Source organism: Elephantulus edwardii, unplaced genomic scaffold, assembly GCF_000299155.1.
Source record: "Elephantulus edwardii isolate Elephantulus edwardi_28Jun2011 unplaced genomic scaffold, EleEdw1.0 scaffold00192, whole genome shotgun sequence".
In the NCBI taxonomy this organism is placed as follows: domain Eukaryota; kingdom Metazoa; phylum Chordata; class Mammalia; order Macroscelidea; family Macroscelididae; genus Elephantulus; species Elephantulus edwardii.
In genome coordinates, this window is record NW_006399942.1 from 2,066,045 (window position 1) to 2,087,472 (window position 21,428).

The following is a 21,428-nucleotide window of genomic DNA, read 5'->3' on the forward strand; positions in this document are numbered from 1 at the left end:
ATCCTGATGCTGCCAATTGGTCCAGTGGTGACAATCTTTGTCTTCTTGACATTGAGCCTCAATCCAGATTGGAGGCTGCAGTCCTTGACACTCTGCAGCAGGTGCTTCAGGTCCTCTTCAGTTTCCGCAAGCAGGGTTGTGTCTTCTGCATAATGCAGATTGTTGATAAATCGTCCACCAATTTTGACCCTACATTTCTCCTCATAGAGCCCAGCCTCCCGAATAATCTGTTCTGCATATAGGTTGAAAAGGTATAGGAAAAAAAAAGGAAAGTATGGAGATAGGATGCATCCCTGGCATACGCCCTTCCCGATTTTGAACCATGCACAGTTCCCTTGCTCTGTTCTGACTACTGCCTCCTGGTCCAGGTTTCATATTAGAACAATCAAGTGTTCTTGGCTTCCCATTCTTCTCAGAGTCAGTCACATTTTGTTATGATCCACACAGTCAAATGCCTTTGCATAGTCAATGAAACACAGATAGACATTCCTCTGATATTCTCTGCTTTCAGCTAAGGTCCATCTAACATCAGCTACAATATCCCTAGTACCATGACCCCTTCTAAACCCAGCCTGGACTTCTCATAATTACTTTTCTTTTTACCCCACCAGGCTGCAGTTGTACAAAACCAAGAACAGACGAGAGTAAGTTTATTTTAAATATTTGTATTAAGAACCATAATATAAAACTGTTATTCTTCATAAAGTTATAATAATGTTATTTGTTTCTGATTAAACAGCAAATAGATATTTTCAATTCTACAAAATAATATGATAGTACGTGCCAAAACATTCCTTCAGCAACCAATCATATGAATCTGCTTTTATTAACCATCTTAAAGTCAGTTTTATTTTGGAACTTAGGAGTGTGTTACTGCTTTTCATAAAGGCTAAGCACCTTTTAATACTGGGTGAAAAAATTATAATGAAAGTAAACCTTTGATATTTTATCAGCCACACTTTTAAAATGTCTCATTAATCTTTGAATAAGTCTAATGTACTTGAATGTACTTCCCCATTTTTGCCAAATGGGTTTGTATGAACATATTTAAATGTTTATACTTTTATGAGAAATGCTCATTTTGCAGTGAAATTGTAGCTTCTTTCTCTTCATGTGGAGTACCCTAGCAAGTTGTTAAAATGGTACATAATTGATAAAACAGAAGAAAATATAAATAGAATATTTTTTAACTTACCTTTTTGTTAGAAAGTTGAGCTATGAAACACTAAATATAAATAGACATAGTCTCCCTCTAAATCAAATATTTCAGCACAATTGGTTTTAGGAAAAATGCAAAAGTATGCTAGACTTAATAACTTTTAAAAATCATTAAAATAATTTTAAAAGAATTATAAATATGTAATATATATTGTTTTAGTACATAAAGTTCAAGACTAGTCTGGATGTTGCTTAACAATAACAAATCAAAAAGCACAACCACTGTAATTCTAACCTATGACAACTTTAATCAGATTTTTAAGGTTAAAAATATTTACAGTGCATAGATTTGAATAACTGATCTTTTGCTTAACAGCTCAATCCATAATAATATCCAATACTCATTGAACATAATCTCCATAAATCAACAACAGCTCTAGCCATTGTTCCATGTGCTTAAATTGTTTATGACCACATCTAATTTGTTTTGAATAAATATAATTTTAATATTTATTGAAGCACAAGGGAAATTTCTAAATCAAAACCTTCTTTGTTACTTCTAGCATTGTACTTGGTCCACTGTCATAGAACATTTTATTACATTATTTGTAAAACTAATGATTTAAGTTGTCTCTGAATTCTAGTTCTAAAACTAATGATTTAAGTTGTCTCTGAATTCTAACAACAGTATTCTACATATTTTTTTTGTCTTTGCAGTATCTTGAGAATGATGAAAGAAAACCTTACACAGTCAAACATTTCCCAATTACTCAATTGCTGAAAAGCTTTCCTTACTATGAACTGAATTATTACCCATACAGACCAACTGTATTACTCTATATTCCATACACACCTTCTCTATCTTTTGTAAAACCAACTGCAGTTAGGCCAAATAGCCAAATTCCTCAGTGGAAGTTTTCATCAGTTATCTATCTGTCCCCAGTATATCATAGAACACCCTTCCCTCAATCATTTGCTGTAATTCCCCCAAAGAAAGTTGAAGATAAATCTGTTACTCCTGTAACTCCTACCCCTGAGAGTGCTACTGTTGAACCTACACCTACTCCCACCACCAAACCAGTAGTGAGCCCTGTTGTCACTTCAGAAGCTCTCTCAGAGTTCATCACCAAAAATGCACCTGAGACTACAACCGTCCCAGTCACTTCAACTGCAGTATGAAAACACTAAGGAAACACAAAGAACACAGTATAGGTAAGTGAGCAAGACAAAAAAATGAATAAGCAAATAATATGCATCAGATGACCATAAAATAATAAATTCTAAAATATTGACAAGGAAAATGTGGTGGTATGAAAGCAAACAGGTTAATCATACTTCATATTTGGTGGTGTCAGTAAGAACACACTAGATTTTGTTCTAGGAAGGAATAAAAAAAAATCTTAATTTTAAAAATGAAGAAAATTGGGGAGTTTACTAACAAATATTTACTTTTGTCTATTATTTATTGTTGTTGGTGGTGTTGTCATGTATTGCTAAGTCAGAACAAATACATGGCTGAACCTCCAGAAAGCTTTCAGAGGCTGTAAATAACATGGGAGAAGGGTGTCCATCCTTCTCCCATGGAGCAGCAGCTGGTGGATTCGAATCACCTATCTTTTGGTTGGCGGTGCTACTCCTTACCACTAGGACACCAGCATTCTAAAACAATTTATCAGAATCTTATATATTGATGGATGAACTAATAGAGTGAAATACAATTTTAAACTTTCATTATTTCATACTCTGAAATCCTTTTTAGAAAGACTAACAGAATTCATCCACTTTAGTTGTTATATAAACATAATGAACTGTAATGATTTCTTTCTCCTGAATTATTTAATTTCAAACATTTCTGAAATGATTCACAAAATTTGCTGCTGTTGTTGTTATGTACCGTTAAGTTGTCTGTGACTCATAGGGGCCCTATATATTATAGCCCTAAACCCTGCTCTATTCGGTGCCAATCTTATTGTCTCTGACACATTTATTCCCTTTACCCCAGTCACTGAATCAATCCATCTTATCCAGGGTCTTTTTCTCCGGTGCTGTTCCTCCACCCTCCCAAGCATGAAGTCCCTCTCCAAGGAACTAGGCAACTCAAATTTCAGAATATGCAAATTTATCTTGGAAGAAGTGCAGAGTGTTCCTTCTTAGCAAGAATGATGAGACTTTGTCTCACTTACTTTGGGTTTGTTATCAGGAAGGAACAGCCTTTGGAAAAAACATCATGCTTAGAGAGTGGAGGGTGAGCAGAGAAGACTCCCAAGGAGTTACTGACATAATGACTGCAACAAAACTTTTCAGTAAAGATTATAAAGATTTTACAGGATCAAGCAAGGTTCTGCTCTGCATGACTATGATTTCAGAGATGACTCGATGGCATCTAACAGCAATACCAAAATAAACCCATGGTAAAATTATAAAACTTAACTTGAAAAACAAAGAAATATTAAGATGAATACTTTCAAATTTTTTAATATCGTGAAAAATGCTATTATTTTTCATTTGGGTCAATGGAAAACAAGAATCCAAAATAACTTGGAATTCATAGCCTGGTGTAATTCATGGCAGTATGGTTCTTACATGCCCTTTAACAAGAAGTGAACTCACACCTGTGGAACAACTTTTGGTCAAACAATAGACAGGTTATAAGGTAAGTCAATAATAGCAGGGAGCTATTGTTCTTGTTAAGTGCCTTTAAGTCCAGTATGATTCATAGTGATCCTGTGAATAACAGATTGAAACCCTAATCTATCCTGTGCCATCTTCACTCTTCCTGAAACATTAGAGTTCACTGCAGCAGTTACCATGTCAGTCCACCTGGTTAAGGGTCTTCCTCTCCTTCACCAACTCTCCACCCATCCAAAGCACCATGTTTCTCTCTAAAGAATAGCCCCTGCTAGCAACATGCACAAAGTGTGTGAGGTAAAAAAGCTTCATCATTCTTGCCTCCAAAGAGCACCCTGACAGCACCCTCTCCAAGACATATTTGTATGTTCTTCTGGCCGTCCTTGGATGTTCAGTGCTCCTTTTCAACACCACGCTCAAACGCATCAATTCTTCTTCCGTCATCCTTACTCACTGTCCAAGGGGATATTAATCACTTAAAACACAACCATACAAGATTAACAGGTCAACATTTGGCCACAAATAAAATTTAGATGGTAGAGAGGAGAATTGTTGTTAAGTGCCATTGAGTCACAGGTGATTCATAGCGACTCTATGAAGGAGAGTCCTTGACGCTTAGGTGCCTTTCATCCTCTCTCCAGGTTCATAGGGTTTTCCAGAGGCAAGCTATTATGGAAGTAGATGCCACTCCTCCTTCCAAGCGTGTTTTAATCGGGGAGCTCCACCCTACTCTCTGTCCGCATTGGGTAACATCAGTGTCACAGTGTTCAGCCTCACAGCAACCACAAGTGACCATTGTACGGCAACTTGTACACCAGGGCTATACGACCTAGAGGAATGTCTGAAAAAAAAACACACAATAAAAGACAGGCCCAAGGGCCGCAGATTAAAAGCCGCCCACCTTTGGCTTGGTAGCATAGCTTTTCTGTCCACTGGGCCAGCAGATTTCTCAGAGAGGAGACTATGGAAGGAAAAGAATATGTTGTATTATAAAACAGGTGTGTCTTATTCAGGCTATAATCTTTCCGATTACTAGCTATACATTCGAGACCTGGATAATAAATAAAGATGACAGAAAGAGAATTGATACCTTTGGGCTGTGATGTTAGAGAAGAGCACTGAACATCCCATGCATGGCCAAGAGAACAAATAGATGTCTTGGAGAGAGTGCAGCCATAGTGCCCTTCGGAAGCAAGAATGCTGAGGCTTCACCTCACACATTTTGGATATATTGCTAAGAGGTGCTATTCTTTGGAGAAGGACATGATTTTGGGAAGTGTGAAGGCTTGGTGAAGGAGATAAAGACCCTCAACCAGGTGGACTGACACAGTGACTGCTTCAATGGGCTCTTGTGTGTCAAGAAATGTGAGGATGGCTCAGGACAGGACTTAATTCAGATCTTTTGTTCCTTTGGTTGCTATGAATAGTACTTGACTAGATAACACCTAACAAGAACAAAAACAACAACAACAACAATAAAACAGTACTAAAGAGTTTGGTGGCCTGGGGGCAAGAAGTTGTGAGGCTTCCCCAGCATGTGGTTCAAGTCCGCCAATTACTCAGCAGAAGATGAACAATATCCTCCCTTGAGATTAACTGCCTCTGAAAATGTGACCAAGGGTCAGTTATGAGTCAGTTCTACCTCGATGGTACACAATAACAGCTATGAAACAAAATTAAGGTGAAGTTTTATAAAAAAGAACATAGCTGAAAATTATGAAATTTTGGAAGGAAATTATGGAATCGCGTTTCTTTGCAACAAATATTTTCATTCCCATATAGTGTTTTCCTGCTTTGTTAAAATCAAACACACCAATTTGCATTCTCATGGAAATAGCATCTGCCTGGAGTAGGCTGCTGTTTCCATGTGTGGGACCCTACACCAATCATCAGTCTCTCAGAACTTTTATTTTCTCATAATTGTGATTGATGTGAGTAATCAAATGAAAATACATATGAATTTTAACAATTAAGTGCTTTCTCTAGTATCGTGCATTAAACTGACACTTCATTGTCATTGAGCCAAAAACAACTCACAGCTCACCCTCTTTTAGGTTATCAAAGCTTTAAAGCACATGGGAAAGACTGACAATTTTCCCCCCTGAAGCAGTTGATGGATTAGAAACCTCAGAGAGTTGTATCTTCTGCGTTAGAATTATAACTCCCTATGGACTACAAAAAAGTATAAAAGAAAAATTAACACATACTAAAACTTGGTTTTAGAAAAGAACATTAATCAGTTGTCAATTCCTTTAACAACCATCTACGATAAATCATGTTTTATTTGGATCTTGATTTTATGAAGAAGAGAAAAACAAGCCTCAGAATGTAAAGCAAATTATCACAAACAGTAAGTGGCCAAATTAGAAATCAATCCAAACTGATTTTATTTTAGGCAATGGGCAGTAGGGGTTTAATTACCATGCTATTTATGTTCATACTCACATTGAGTCCATGTGTTACACAGTAGAATAACTCCATAGGTTTTTGAGTGTTTTTATGAAAGGACATTACCAGACCTTTCTTCCATGTAATCACTTGGCAGATTCAAGCTATTTTCTTTTGGTTGAGGGAAACAATACCACGTTTTTTAGGGAGCTCTGGTGGCATCCTAAATAAGGAGTTGGGCTGGCTAAAGAAAGACAGGTGGTTCAAATCCACTAGTTGCCCCACAGGAAAAAAAAAAGATCAGCAATCTCTTTTCATATGAGTTAGAACCCCTGAAAGCCCCGTGGAGGGTCAGTCAATTCAATGGAAATGAGTGAGTTTCTGATTTTTACTTCAGTACTGACTATTTAAATTTTAATAATAATAATAAATTTTAAAAAAACCTCATTGCCATTGAATCAGAACCACTTCATAGCTGACCTTCTAGCCGGTGTCTATAAACTGATTACCCATCATCCCAAAGAGCCACTGATAGGCATATTCAAACCGAGAAGCATGGTCTTTGGACTAACGGAGCAACTATCCATGGACAATGCCATCAAAACTCCCTGACTTGCAATAAAAGAGAACATACACTGATTTTCTTAAACCTGCATGTATATAAATTATAACTATTAGCTTACCATCCAGCAAGGTTTTCAGAGGCAGTGAATCTCACCGGTGGAGATTGCCCACCCACCTTCTATGGTCCAGCTGGTAGATTTGAACCATGTACTTTTTTGGATTGCAGCACAATTCCTTACCTCTAGATCCCGAGAGATCCCTATCTCCATGTACTATAGTTTGTCAAGAGAAACTAAGATCTCCACTTAGCTGCTGCTCTGTAAAAGTGAGATTTTTGGAATTTAGAATCCTATTTTCTTTCCTAACCCTTGATTTTTAATACTCATGTCTCCTTAATTAACAAAGTCTTTTTTTAAACTGAGGCCTGAATAATGATTTTCTTTTCTCTGAGGCCTAATTGACACAGTGACTGCAGCAATGGGCCCAAGAATGCCAGAAAATGATAAGGCTGGCACAGGATAGGACAGGGTTCAGAGGGTAATAATGAGTTGCACCTAACAACTTTTAGATATAATTAAACAGAATAACTACTAGTAAAGAGAAGATAATAAACTGAGAAATAGTTCTTTTAGCAAATTCTATAAAACAAAATAAGAAAATAAATGTTGACAGCCAGTAATATTAATTAAAAATATAACATTATATGGTTATGTTTAAATGGAATAATTATTTCTATAGTTTCATTTGCCCATAAATCATGTCTAGGCTTGTGAATTAAAAACCACCATCCTCTATTACTATAAAAAGATGCCAAAGGACAATGACTTTCAAGAAATATTAAGTGAAATCTAATGCTTTCAGTTCATTATGTGACAGTTTTAATGATTTAAATATTTAATTTAATAAACTAATTAGATATTGACATCTATGATCCAAATTATTTCTTAATTTTAAAAAGGAAGAAAATAAAACTCTATACGTTATGAGAAGCATTAAACACAAATAAAAAGTAAATTTTTGGATTATGTTTTTTAGGTCTTGCTGAAAACAAATGACTACTTCATATTCTCTCCAGCCACTTCTCTGCCTTCAGTCTATAAAGAATTTTCTGTTTGGTCTCATTCATTCTTGCCTCCATCTCGGATGCATGACACATTTATGTATCTTTTTGATTCTTGCATAATAAAGTAAACTGAATGCAAATCGATCTCTTCACTTGAAGAAGTCTGTGGATAACTTTCAAAGAATACTGAAACCTTCAAACTCTAATGCAAATCTTGTGTGAATATGAAGACAAAGGATTGGTCGTAAGCGTTGTTCAGTTCCATCAGGTTCACAATGGGGTTCATTACCCACTGCTGATTAAGACTTTCTTCTCTAAAATGATTCAGGAACATTGTAATCTTTGAATAAATAACTGGAGCCAAGGACACAAACCACCAGTTTTCCAATCTAGAGAATTACTAAATCTCACTGGGAGCAGTAGGAACTTTAAAGTCAGTACTAAATTCAAGTGTTCAGATACATTATTAACTCTGAATCATTTCAAAGAGCAAATTCTGTACTCAGGCAGTGCACAGAGGACTAGAATTACAAATATAGAAATGTGGCAAAATTATACAAATTCAAGTTTCTCAACTGAAGGACACAGTCCACTTCTGTCTAAGCACACCCACATATACTAAGAAGTCTCTGGAATTGATAATCCAGCCTAGAAAAATAGGTGTCTAGTCAGTGTTCAAAAGTATCACAAAGCTTTTAATTTAAACTGCTGCAAAGAAAGCTGTGAGTCACACAGCTTATCCCATGCAACCTAGAAGAATATCCCAATAGGGAAAAGCTTAATCACTCAGTTCTTACCAAGCACAGGTGTTCATCATCTAATGTTTTCTAGAACTCTGAACAGATGGGTAATATTACAGATAATTTACAGATTTTTAATGAGGCTTGCTAGTGGCATAGTGTACTAAGTGTTGAGATGTTACCCAAAAGGTTCAAATCCAGCAACGACTTCACGGGAAATACATGAGGAAATCTGCTCCTATAAGAGTTTAGAATCCCTATGGCAGCATTTCTGTTCTGTCCTGTAGGTCACAGTGAGTCACAGTGAACTCAATAGCAGTCAGTGGCTTTAATCATAATTTTTAACTTGTTCTCTACCAAAGCTAGAAACTTGAAGAGAAACATGGCACAACCGGCCGTAATTTATTGAGTGCTTAATAATAGTAATTTCTTTATAAACAAAGTAAAATTACATGAGAGGTGAGATTCACTGAAATAACATAAAAGACGTATTTATTACCTACCACATGTTGTTACTGTTAATTATTGTTGAGTCCCTTCTGTCCTGTGCTGACCCTATGTGTCAGATTAAAACTGATTCATAGGATTTTCACAGCTATGACCTTTCAAAAGTACACTTGCAGATAAGTCTTCCAGGGCAGCACTGGACTTTTTTTTTTCAAACAGCCAGACTTTTGGCTGATTGTCAAGCACTCAACCACTTGTCCAACCTAAGGATCCATACCTACAAGTCATTTTAAGTGTTGTGGAGACACAAAATAATAACAATATTTTATAACAGCAAACATATAAGTGATATACTATGGGTCAGTCAATATTCTTCTATTTGTCTACTTGTATTTATATATTTAAAATGTATTAATACAATAGTGAAATACCATTTCGCCCAAACAGTATGATACCCAAGCATTAGGAAAGTTTAACAGGATAGCAAGCAATAAGTGTTAGAGAGGATGTGGAGAGATTGGAACCCTTATGCACTGCTGATAGGATTGTACAATGATACAGCTATTCAGGAAGGCAGTTCAGCATTCCTCAAAACGCTGAACATAGAAGTCCCATATGACTCTGATACTCCTCTCTTAAGTATATACCCAAAGGGTTTAGAACTGAGACACAAAAGGAAATATATACACCTATGATGATAGCAGCATTATCCACAATAGCAAGAACATGGATATAGCCCAAATTCCCATCAACAAACAAATGGATTGAAAAATTTTGGTACATTCACACAATGGAAAACTATAGTCCTAAAGAAAAAAACTACAGTCCTAAAGAATAATGATTTTGTAAAATATTATGCAACATGGGAGAGTCTGGAGAGCATAATTTTGAGTGAACTAACTCAGTTCAATAAGGACAAATACTACATAAAATCATTATTGTAAAAAAATAGAAGGATAACTAGTAAGATGTGTATAACTGTTCAAAAGGGGAAGGGGAAAAAAAGAAAGGGTGTTAAAAAAGGGGAAAGTGGAAATAATTAGCATAGGAGAGTTTAGTGGTTGATTAGTTGGAAGGTCAAGGAATAGGAAAGATTCAACAGGGACTTGAAAAGAAGGTTTAATAACAGACAAAGGCAAATTGTAATTGCTGATGTTGTTGTTAGTTGTCTTCACGTCAACTATGACTCATAGAAATCCTATTAATAACAGCTCTGAACCCTGTTGTATCTTGAGCCAATTTCATTGTCTCTGAGGTACTTACCCCCATCACCCTATTCACTAAATCAATCCATCTCCACCAGTGTCTTCCTCTCTTACTCTGTCCCTTCACTCTTCCAAGCATAATGTCACTCTCCAAGGACTTGTTCCTTCTTGCAACATGCCCAAAGTACATCAGAGAGATCTTCAATATCTTTGCCTCCAAAGAACAGCCTGGTTTTACCCTCTCCAGGATGGATCTGTTTGTTCTCTTAGCAATCCATGTTATATTCAATATTCTTTTCAGGCACCACAACTCAAAGGCATCAATTCTTCCTCTATAATCCTAGTCATTGTCCTGCTCTCTGATGCTCAGTAGTAATTAATTATATAAAATACAACATATATGAATGATTGTATGAGACACATTGGAAGTAAAAAAGTGCATAAAACACAACCTATATGAATAAAAAATGTTTTAAAATGTACAAATAATGATGATAATAACTATATTGATGAGGGGGGGATGGAGTCATTTCCCCACACATAGTTAGGATTTTAACCTAGTTTTGCTTCAAAGGTACTATGGTGGCATAGTCTGCAGGAACTTAAACAGCTCACCCAAAAGGTAATATGTCTCTAAGTGTTCAAATCTGCCAGTGACTTCAAAGGGAAAGATAAGCAGACTCCTCAAATTAAGATTAACCCTATTGGAGTGTCACTATGAGTTTGAACAAACTCAATAGCACTGAATAAATGAGTAAATGAGTCTTGCTTCAAGTATCCCTGAGTGTGCGGTGATAAAGTGATTGACTATAATCCAAAAGGTCCAAAGTTTAGATCCTTCTTTGTGGGGAAAAAATTCTGGCAATGTGGTTATGTAAGATTATAGGCTTGGAAACTTTATGAGACAGTGCTACTATGCTATATGAGGTTATTACGATTTTAAATTGACCCAAAGGACAATAACAAAATATTTCGCATTTTAAAAAACTGACTTTCAAACACCAGGATTATCTACATTTAGTTTATACTTAGTGAGAATACAGTCCAGAGTTCAGAAAAGAATTTATTAAATTCATAACATGTGAATACAATATGCTTTCTCTCCATCTCTACAATTGCTGTTGTTATTATAATGGGCCATCGAGTTGCCTGTGACCAGTAGCGACCCTGTGTACAACACCTCTGAACCCTGCTCTATGCTAAACCTGTCTCACTCACTCGGACACATCTAATCTTATTGCCCCTGTTACTGTGTCAATACATCTCATGCAGGGTCTTCCTCTTTTGTGTTGTTCCATTGTTCCAAATATGATGTCCTTCTCCAAGAACTGATCCCTCTTGGCCATGTGCCCAAGGCATGTGAGACAGAGTTTCAAAAACCTTGCCTCCAAGGAGAAACATGGTTTCAACTTCTTCAAGACAGACCTATTTGTTCTCCTGGCAGTCCATGGCATGTTAAACCCTTCTCAAGCACCACAAAACAAATAAATCAATTCTTTGTAATCTTCAGTCTTTGTCCAGATCTCTGATGCATAGCATGTAATTGCAAAGACCATGGCCTGGATCAGATGCACGTTAGTTTCTGGACTGACATCATTGTTTCCCAGCACTCTGGCGAGGTCCCTAACAGCAGACTTCCTCAACAAAATTCTCTCTTCATTAGTTAAATAAAATTTTTATTTTATACTGGCTTATTTAAAATATTTGTATGTTATTTTTCACACCAGATCTTTCCCATTTCCTTTAGTCACTCCTCCCTCCACTCCTCAAATCGTGTGACCCTATGATTAATCCCCTTTTCCCCCGCTACCATCCTCAATCCTCTGCTCCCAAATTGCCTGGTTGGATCCTCTTACATGATCTACAATAATGGTCATATACAGTATTTCTTCTTATGGGACTGAGTTAGTTCATTTAGTATAATGCTTTCCTGTCCCTCCCAAGTTAGGTAGTGACTTACAAAATCATTGCTCCTACTTGCTGCGTAGTTTTCCATCATGTGACTGTGACATAATGTTTCAATCCATTTGATTGTGGTTGGACATTTGGGTTGTTTCAATGCTCTTGTGATATTGAATAACGGTGTTATGAACATTGGTATACAAGTCTCCACTGGAATTCTCCAACGTAATTCTCTTTTGGTTTCCTGACTGCTGGTGTTAAGAGTGTTGACTGAGGAGCCAAGCAAGCAGATATTGTTAACAACCTCAATCTCGCCTCCTTCCATCATGGTGCGGACTACTGGCCTAGAGGTGAGAATATTTGTCTTCTTGACGTTAAGATTCAAGCCATATTGAAGAATACAGATTTTGATCTTCTGCAGCAAATGCTTCAGGTGCTCATGCTTCTATCTCTACAGTATTACAGCCTAAATAAATTTAGAAAAAATCTTATCATTATTCAATCATGTACTAAAGCCAATATTGCAAAGTACTTAAGGCCACTAGAATATAAATATGCATTTCCATGTTATTGTTGTTGTTAAGTTCTATCCAGTTAAGTGCAACCCATAGTGACCTTATGAACAACAGATCTGACCCCTGTCTGATCCTGTCCATACCCACACTTCCTGACACACTATGGCCCATTGCAGCAGTCATTGTGTCCAATCCATGTTGTTGACACATGATTTTAGAAGTTCAAGAAACTCTTTCAGGTTTCTTTTGCCTACCCTCCACCTTTCCAAGCATTCCTCTCCAAGGAATAACCCCTCCTAGCAACATGCCAGAAGTATATGAAATGAAGCTTCAGCATTTGTGCCTCCAAAAAGCACTCCAGCTGTACTTTCTCCAAGGCCTATCTGTTTGTTCTTTGGGTAGTCCATGGGATATTCGGTATTCTTTTCCAACACAACAACCCAAAGGTATATATCCTTCTGTCACCCTTAATTATTCATTGTCCAGTTCTCAGATGAATAGCAAATAATCAGAAAGATCATGGTCTGAATCAGATGCACCTTACCACCATGTATTTCCGTATCATCAAGTCAGAACTGACCTCTAGTTGACCCTCCAATGGGTTTTCAGGGGTCGTTAATTGCACAAGAAGAGCCATCCTTCTCCCATGGAGCAGTTGAGGACTCAAGTGTGCCTTTGGGATTTCAGTGCAGTTTCTTGCCACTAGGCCACCAGAGCTCCTCTGTATTTCCATGTTGTAAGGTATACAACATATTGTTATTAGAGGCTGTCCACTTGAGTACAACTGATATGTATTAATATACACACACATCTTCCAAGCTTCATCAGTAATCTCAAGTAATTTGTTATTGAGTCTCAGTTTATAGATGTAAAAACAGCTCCAATTTTTTTAAAAGCTAGTAAAATGACTGGATTTATATTTAAACTAGAAATAGCGTTTCAGTTTAACATGTTGTCTTTCACAAGATATTTAACTTATTGATAACTTAAGAATGGGTTGAATTGCATTAAAACAGATGAGGGAGAGAATTGTTTAAAAGGAATATGTGATTAGGTATTATTGTTATGACAGGAGTCCAGAACGAAGACTGCATAGTGGAATGGACTTGAGGGGAGGGGTTTTATAACAATGAAAGAATTTTTCATTTACTTTTCAAAGAGAATAGTGAACTGGTGGAGAGGGGTGGACAGGGAGAAAAGTGCAACAATGAATGACTGGAAATCCAAAGTCTCTGTAATTTTCATTAAAATTAATAATAATTAAAGAATCAATAGACAAAGAAACCAATTTTTAGAGTAAGTATCCTAAGTTAGAAGAAAATAAATGTCTTTTAAAGTAAAAAAAAAAAACCCAAATGGGTAATCTCCCCCCATGCTATTAACTGCCTGTAAAAAACCTGTTGGAGGGTCAACTGTGAGTTGCTTCCAATTTGGCAGTACACAAAAACAACAACAACAATGTATGACATTTTACAAGTGTTGGCTTATTTATTCTATGTATGACTCTTTTAGGGAATTAATTCTATTAATGTATAGATAAGCAAGTGTTCATAGGGTTTTCAAAAGCCTCACCAGGTGGATTGACAAGGTGACTGCTGTTAATGGACTCTGTGTGTGAGGAAGTGTGAGTATAGCACAGGACAGGACTAGATTCAGATCTTTTTTTCATAGGGTCTCTATAATCATACTTGACTAGATGGTACCTAACAACAACATGAATAAGCAAACTGAGACTCAAAGAGATTAAGTAAATTACCAAGTGTATTAAAGTAGGTAGAATGGTAGAAGTGGACTTTGAAATAATAATTCATTACCCTTAATATCTTCTTAGTAAACAAACCCTATTAGAAAATATTTATTATTCTATATTAGATAGTATTCAATAAATTATCATCCTTGTAAGCATTCATTGTTGTAAGATAAAGTCAGCTTTCATTTTCTCATTATTTACTCTCATCTTACCTCTCTCCAGTAGAGCTTCACACCACGTAGTGTATTTGTTGTTTTTAGTTGCCTTTGCGTTGATTATAACTCTTTTTAAACTTATGAACAATAGATCAAAACGTTGTCCTATCTTGCATCATCCTAATTGTCTTTGCTATGCTCCAGTCCATTCTTGTAATTACTGTGTCAATCTATCTGTTGAAGGTTTTTATCTCTTTCACCAACCCTGTATTTTTCCAAGCATAGTTTATTTTTCTAATGATTAACACTTTCTAACAATATACCGAAAGTATATGAGACAAAGTTTCACCACCTTTGCCTCTTAGAAACATCCTCACTACATTTCCTCCAAGGCAGATTTATTTATTCTTTTTGCAGTCCACAGGCTACTCAACACTCTTCTCCAACATCCTAATAAAAAGAATTCACTAATTCTCCCTTGATCTTCCTTATTCATTATTCACCTTATATTTGCACATGACATAGTTGAATATATACTACAGTTACTCAGAAACTGCCATGATTATTCTCTGTTCATCTTCACCATCATCTAGCACTTTTTTGAGGCTAGCTGGACCAAGAGGCTGTTGCGCAAAGAGAGCAGGAGAATACTGAGTGGTATACAATTGAGAAGGGTGTGTGTCAGGGTTGTATTATCTCTCCATACCTATTCAATCTGTATGCTGAACAAATTTTTCAAGAAGTTGGATTCTATGAAGAAGAATGTGTCATCAGGATTGGAAGGAAACACATCAATAACCTGCATTTTGTGGATGACACACCTTGCTTGCTCACAGTGGGGAGGACTTGAAGCACTGTTGCAGAAGATCAAGGAATGCGCCTTTGGTATTGATTGCATCACTGTCATGAAAACAAAGATTCTTACAATTGGGCTGATAGGCAGCATCATGATGGATGGAGAGGAGATGGAAAATGACAGCATCTTCATCTTCTGGAATCCACAATTAAAAGCCTTGATTCCAGCAGTCTGGAAATAAGGAAACTCATTGAACTGGGGAAATCTGCAGTTAGGGAACTCTCTCTAAATTATTGAAGAGTAATGATATCAGTTTGAGGACTAAGATGTATCTAGTTCAAGCCATAGTCTTTCTAATTACTTGCAATGCATCTGAGAGCTCGATAATGAATAAGGATGACAGAAAAACAATTGATGCCTGTGAGCTATGGTGTTGGAGAAGAGCATTGAAAAAGCCATGTATGGCCAAGAGAGCAAACCAAGTGAGGGTTCAACTGGAGTGCTCTTTGGAGGTGAGAATTATGAGGCTTTGCCTCACATACCTTGGGAATGTTACTAGGAGGGGCTATTCCTTGGAGAAGAATGTGTTTGTGGGAATGGTGGAGGGTCAGTAAAGGAGAGGAAGATCCTCAATCAGGTGGACTGATACTGTGACTGCTGCGATGGGTTTGCTTGTCTTAAGTGTCAGGAAGTGTGAGGATGGCACAGGATAGAACAGGGTTCAAATCTTTTGTTCTTAGTTTCACTATGAGTCATACTCAACTCAACAACACCTAACAACAATAACAATATGTTATGTCGATAATTTATAGCTTCATCGTGGAGAGAATAAAACCAGGCTGCTCCTTGGAGGCAAGGATTCTGACGCTTCATCTGACATACTTTCGGTATGTTGCAAGGAGGGCCCACTCCTTAGAGAGGGTCATCATGCTTGGAAGGGTGGGGAACAGAGAAAGAGAGGAAGACCATCAATGAGATGGATTGATTCAGTGACTAGGGTAATGAGGGTACGTGTGTCTGAGACAGTAAAGTTGGCGGAGGCTAGAGCAGATTTCAGGGATATTGTACATAGGGTTACTATGAGTCACAAGTGGCTCGACAGTACATAATGACAACAAACAATTAAAAAGTGAAGGCTTGGCTTACATATTGTGTCCTTGGGAAAGCCTTTCCTAAGCTTCTAAAATCATGTTCCCAAATGTAGTACTGCCACTCTAACCTGTCACTACCAAGCCCTCCTTCAATTGTTCTCAGACACCTGTATTACACTTGCCTTTCTACATTTTCTACTGGCCTATTAGCCTAGGAATTACAGTTTATTTGCTATAATCTCTTCAATATAAAATCTAATACAATATAGACATTAAAGAACATTTTTTAAGCAACATGAGGAATAAATGATATGTTAATTACTGAAGTTCAAACACCATGATGGGTGTACACCTAATTATCGCAAGATTTTCTTTCCAAAATACAGTAGTTCAGATTAAAAGAGGAAAACCCCACTATGATTTGACCTTAAGAAGTTATTAGTAATGTTGAAACACAGACACAGTGTGAAACACAGTGATATATTCTTAGGCCATTTTTAAATGCAAAATGCAATTATTTCAAATCACATTACTAATCATATCACATTAAAGTATAAAACAAACACATTTTCAAAAACTTAACTTCAATTGCAAGAAAAGAAAGTTGAATGCCAGCAGAATGATAACCAAATTGCTATACTAATATTATGTATTATTTTAACTCTGGTATATTATGTAAGGAGAACTTGTAATGTTCTCTTCATAATATACAGTAATACTGGCCAGACGGCTACAAAACTGTGAGAAAGACTATAAAGTCAAAAGTATACTTAAAATATCACATGTATCATATTATTTTTAATATTTATTGTGGTAATATATGTGACACACAAAATATATTTTTTAATATGCTATAAATGGAGTTCTGGTGGCTGAGTGGTAAGGAATGCACTGCTGATGCAAAGATACCTTAAATCTACCAACTATTATACAGGAGAAAGGCATTCTCCTTTCATGTGTTTTACTGCCTATGAAAATTCACTGGAGAGTCAGCTATAGGTCAATTCCAGCTAGACTGTAAACAATGTCATCAGAATATACTGAGAAGTCACATAAATTCTTAAAGGCAATATGTCAACTCTTAAGTGTTACTTTTAAAATTAATATTTCTAATTTAACAGTTATTTCCATACTAAAATACTATTGTGAAGAATCAGTCCTCACAAAACAACTAAGACTGTTACTAGAATGTTTCTTAAAGAATAAAATTGTAACATGTCTCATACACAAAAATAATGCTTTTTAAAGTAACCACTTAAAAATTAATATAAATATAAAGACTGTTAAATTAATGAATTCTTTCTTTTTCCTAAATAAAGTGGTATTGGTGGAATACAGTATTTCCATGAGAAGAATCTAGTGAACAACCAATTTTTTATGAAAAGTTATATATTCTTTTAATCAGTCTTAACTCTTGCCAAAAGTAACTGTGCTAAACTTGTCTCTGTCTCTCTCTAATAGGAAAGAAGTAGGAGGGACATCAGGAATGAAGGGTTTATTTATACAAAGCATGCACATTAATTTTCATTTGGGGAAAACAACCACAAGAGAAAATAGAGTTTGGTTAAAAGAAGATAAAAACTGACCAAGAAACAGGAGAAGCACCACTATTCACATAGGTAAGAGTGTGGGACAGTTGTATGGTTTGAGTTTTGGGGTTTTTTTGGTAAAAAAGATTGTAAAAAAGATTAAGAGGGAATTAAACTAATAGTTGAAATAATCTTCTGATTTAGATCCATTCAACTTTGTTCTAAAACTTGATACTCATTTCTAATGGGAATGTGCCATAATCAGTCTTAGGTTAGAATTCTACTCAGTTTTATTGTCTAATGAAAGGTTACTCATCTGAATTATTCAAGATTTTGGCTGGGTATCAGTCATTGATAAAAATAGGACATAATTAACAAAATTTAAAGTAAAATAGTCTATTTTAAATGAATTTAATATTATAAGCATGCATTACTGGAATATTTCACTCTGCCAATGACATTTAATACCACCAGAGCAGTAGGTAATGGACGTTGATTTCAACACACTTGGGGTAGCTCTATAGAGGCATTTCTGTGATCCTTCTAAAAATATGAGTTAATAAACTTTAAGTTAAAATCATTTTGCAAATAATTTTTACTTAAATAATGGGTATATCTTTTTATTTAAAGGAGCACTAAACTATTGGCTCTTATTACTATAAATTACTTTCCTATTATAAAAATGTAAAAGGTCACAGAGAGCACTTAGGCAACTAGCAAATCATTTCGTATGTTTGCTTTCTGAGAATTTATAATATAATAATTTACTAAAATAAGTGTGGATTAGAGAAATTTATTTCTTTATTACCATTTCCTACAGGATCCTACATAGATTAGAGTTTTCTTTGTTCTGTTTATTGTTTTAAACCTCACTAATTCAGATGAAGGAAAGATGAAGGTTTTCCTCTTGACTGTGATCATATTGCACCTTTCTTCATTCCTCCTGGTAAGTGTTCCACACTCTTTAACATGTTATTTGTTTTGTTTAACTTAACATGGTACCATTGGTGGTGTAGTTCACCACAATTTGCATTGTTAACCCAGAAACCATGTATCTCTGTAAAGGTTCAAACTCACCAGGTAGCTGCTTCATAAGAGAATGATAGGCAGTCTCCTTCTGTTGTGATGTATAGCATCAGAAATTCAGTGGAGGGCCGCCGTGAGTTGGAACTCACTCAAAGCTGTGTGTTTCATTATCAAAAAGAAAGATGTTGATTCATGACAGTCATAACCATAAAAGATATTAGAGTAAACCATTATGTTTGTAAATAGGATAAATGTTTAATTTCATTAAAACCATGATATATAATTATATATCCTTTTCTAAATATGATACGATATGATATGCAACAAATACAAATAAATAAGATTAGTTCTATTATTTTTTTGCTAATGAACATTTTTAAATTTATCCAATATGATTTGTATGTAATATTTAATTGTTGCTTATATGGCTTTTTTGTTGTTTTTATTTATTTCCCAGATAATTGAGAGTCTTAAGACACATGATGAGTCAAAACAAAGATCATCAGGGCTGAATTCAGTTTCTAAAGATGGAAAAACAAAGTCTTCAAATTCTCGGGCTGTACTAAAACAAGCCAATGTCCAGACACCAAAACGGTCATTAAGCCAAAGTTCACTTACTGAGACTCAATCAAAATTACCTACATCACCTTTATCTAACCAATTTTTAATATCTAATCTTAAAAAGTCTTCAACATCCAAAACTAAATCCAACAGCGTATTATCTACTCAAGATGCAGCAAAGCAATCTACAACTACCCAAAAAACAAATCAGGTTAAGAAAGGTACACAAAAACAACGTCAATTAAAAACAACTGCAAAAAAGAACTTAAGTAGTAAGCCTACAGATAAACTGACCTTAGATAATAAGAGTAAGTTTAATGAAGCCTTCTCACCTAAGACTTCTACCAAAAGAAGTAAGATCTCTGAGCCTGTAAAGAAAGAGTCCAGAATTTCCAAGTCTACATCAAAGAGGAAACAGTCTTCACATGTTGCAGGAAATAGATGTGTAGTTACCCATTCTACTAAAAAATCAGCTGCAAAGTCAACAAAAAGAAAAGGTCTTGCAGCCAAATCTACACATCGGCAGACACCAATTTCCCACTATGTGGTCAAAAGCCACCTAACTACTAAATCTAAATGTCCAAAGCCTAACGTTTTGAAGGAAAAAAGAACATCCTCTAAGAGATCTTCACCAAATAATCTTTCAGGCTGCAGGCCTACTTCAAAAAAAATTGCAGCTGCTCAGTCTGTAGGCAAAAAGTCTCAAAAATCCAATTCTAAGCGACGCCAATTTCAAGATTACAAAAACAAATCCAAAAAGAGAACATCATCACCACATGCTCCCAAACACAGCAATTGCAAAATTCATCCTCAATCATCCTGTCCAATCAAATCCCACTCATCTCAACTTCAAGATCAGAAATCTCAATTTCATAAACCCATATCTTGTCAAAATAAACCAGTAAAGCATCCATCTAAAACTTCTTCAGAAGCAGCCACTGCATTACAAGCAGCATCAACTACTATTCCTGAAGGTAGTACCATCACAGCCACTGTAGAAAGAAAATATATTGCCAATAGCATAACTTGGATTACACCTACTGCTAAAGCTCTGACAACCCTCTCACCTATTACCAATAGCTCCTCATCTCAAGTCATTGTCCAGCCTACCAATACCACTACCATTACCCAGTCTATTGACACTACTCCAATAATTAGTATACCTACTGCCATAATTGATACAACTGCAGTAGGTGATACCACATCTACTACCTCAACAACTGGCTTGAGTATTGAAAAGACCACTGTAACTGATTTGATGACTAGTCCCATAGTCACTGTAGCTAGTACTATCAGTACAGCAGATACAGTAACCACTGCAGAAGTTTTTGAAACAACTACTGTTGCTGGAGACCTAACAACATCTGTAACTGCTAGCACTTCCGTAACCACTATTTCTGATGCATCCACTACTCTTGACAATGCCCCCACCACCAACACAACTGATGACATTGACCTTGAAGAGTATGTTTATGACAAAGAAGATTATGACTCACCATCTGAATATGAATATGACCCAGAACTTGCTGAAGATTCTACCACTATTCCAGAATCTTATTCTACATTACCTTTTCCAACTCCAGAACCATAAAATACTCCACAACTCCAACTCTGAGCCAGTAACCTACAAGTACTACATACAATCCCTGACAATTGATTTCCCACCTCTGCCTATAATCAAAATAATAGTGCAAAATACTAAAAATATCCATACTGAAAATATAACAATTCTGTAAGCATACTAAAATGTAGTGTTTTAGTCGTTATTTTTTGGCTAGCTATCAACATAGCTCATTATTTATTTGAAGAAGAATTACTGCATTTCACATAATTTCATATAATGACAAAATTTCACAGACCTAAGTCCTCTTAATTATACTCAAAGTACTTCAATCTTGTATTCACCTATT

General features: G+C 35.9%; 1 protein-coding gene across 1 annotated transcript in view; it reads left to right on the top strand.

The window, feature by feature from the left end:
• The window catches only part of LOC102855976 (flocculation protein FLO11-like), a 24,979-nt gene extending 3,870 nt beyond the window's left edge, over positions 1-21,109 (top strand). Inside the window, exons 2-3 of the mRNA XM_006896839.1 lie at positions 1,876-2,331; positions 19,415-21,109. Of these exons, the coding sequence (XP_006896901.1) occupies positions 1,876-2,331; positions 19,415-21,109 (2,151 nt within the window). The remainder of the gene's footprint in view (positions 1-1,875; positions 2,332-19,414) is intronic.
• Positions 21,110-21,428: the final 319 nt, after the last annotated feature.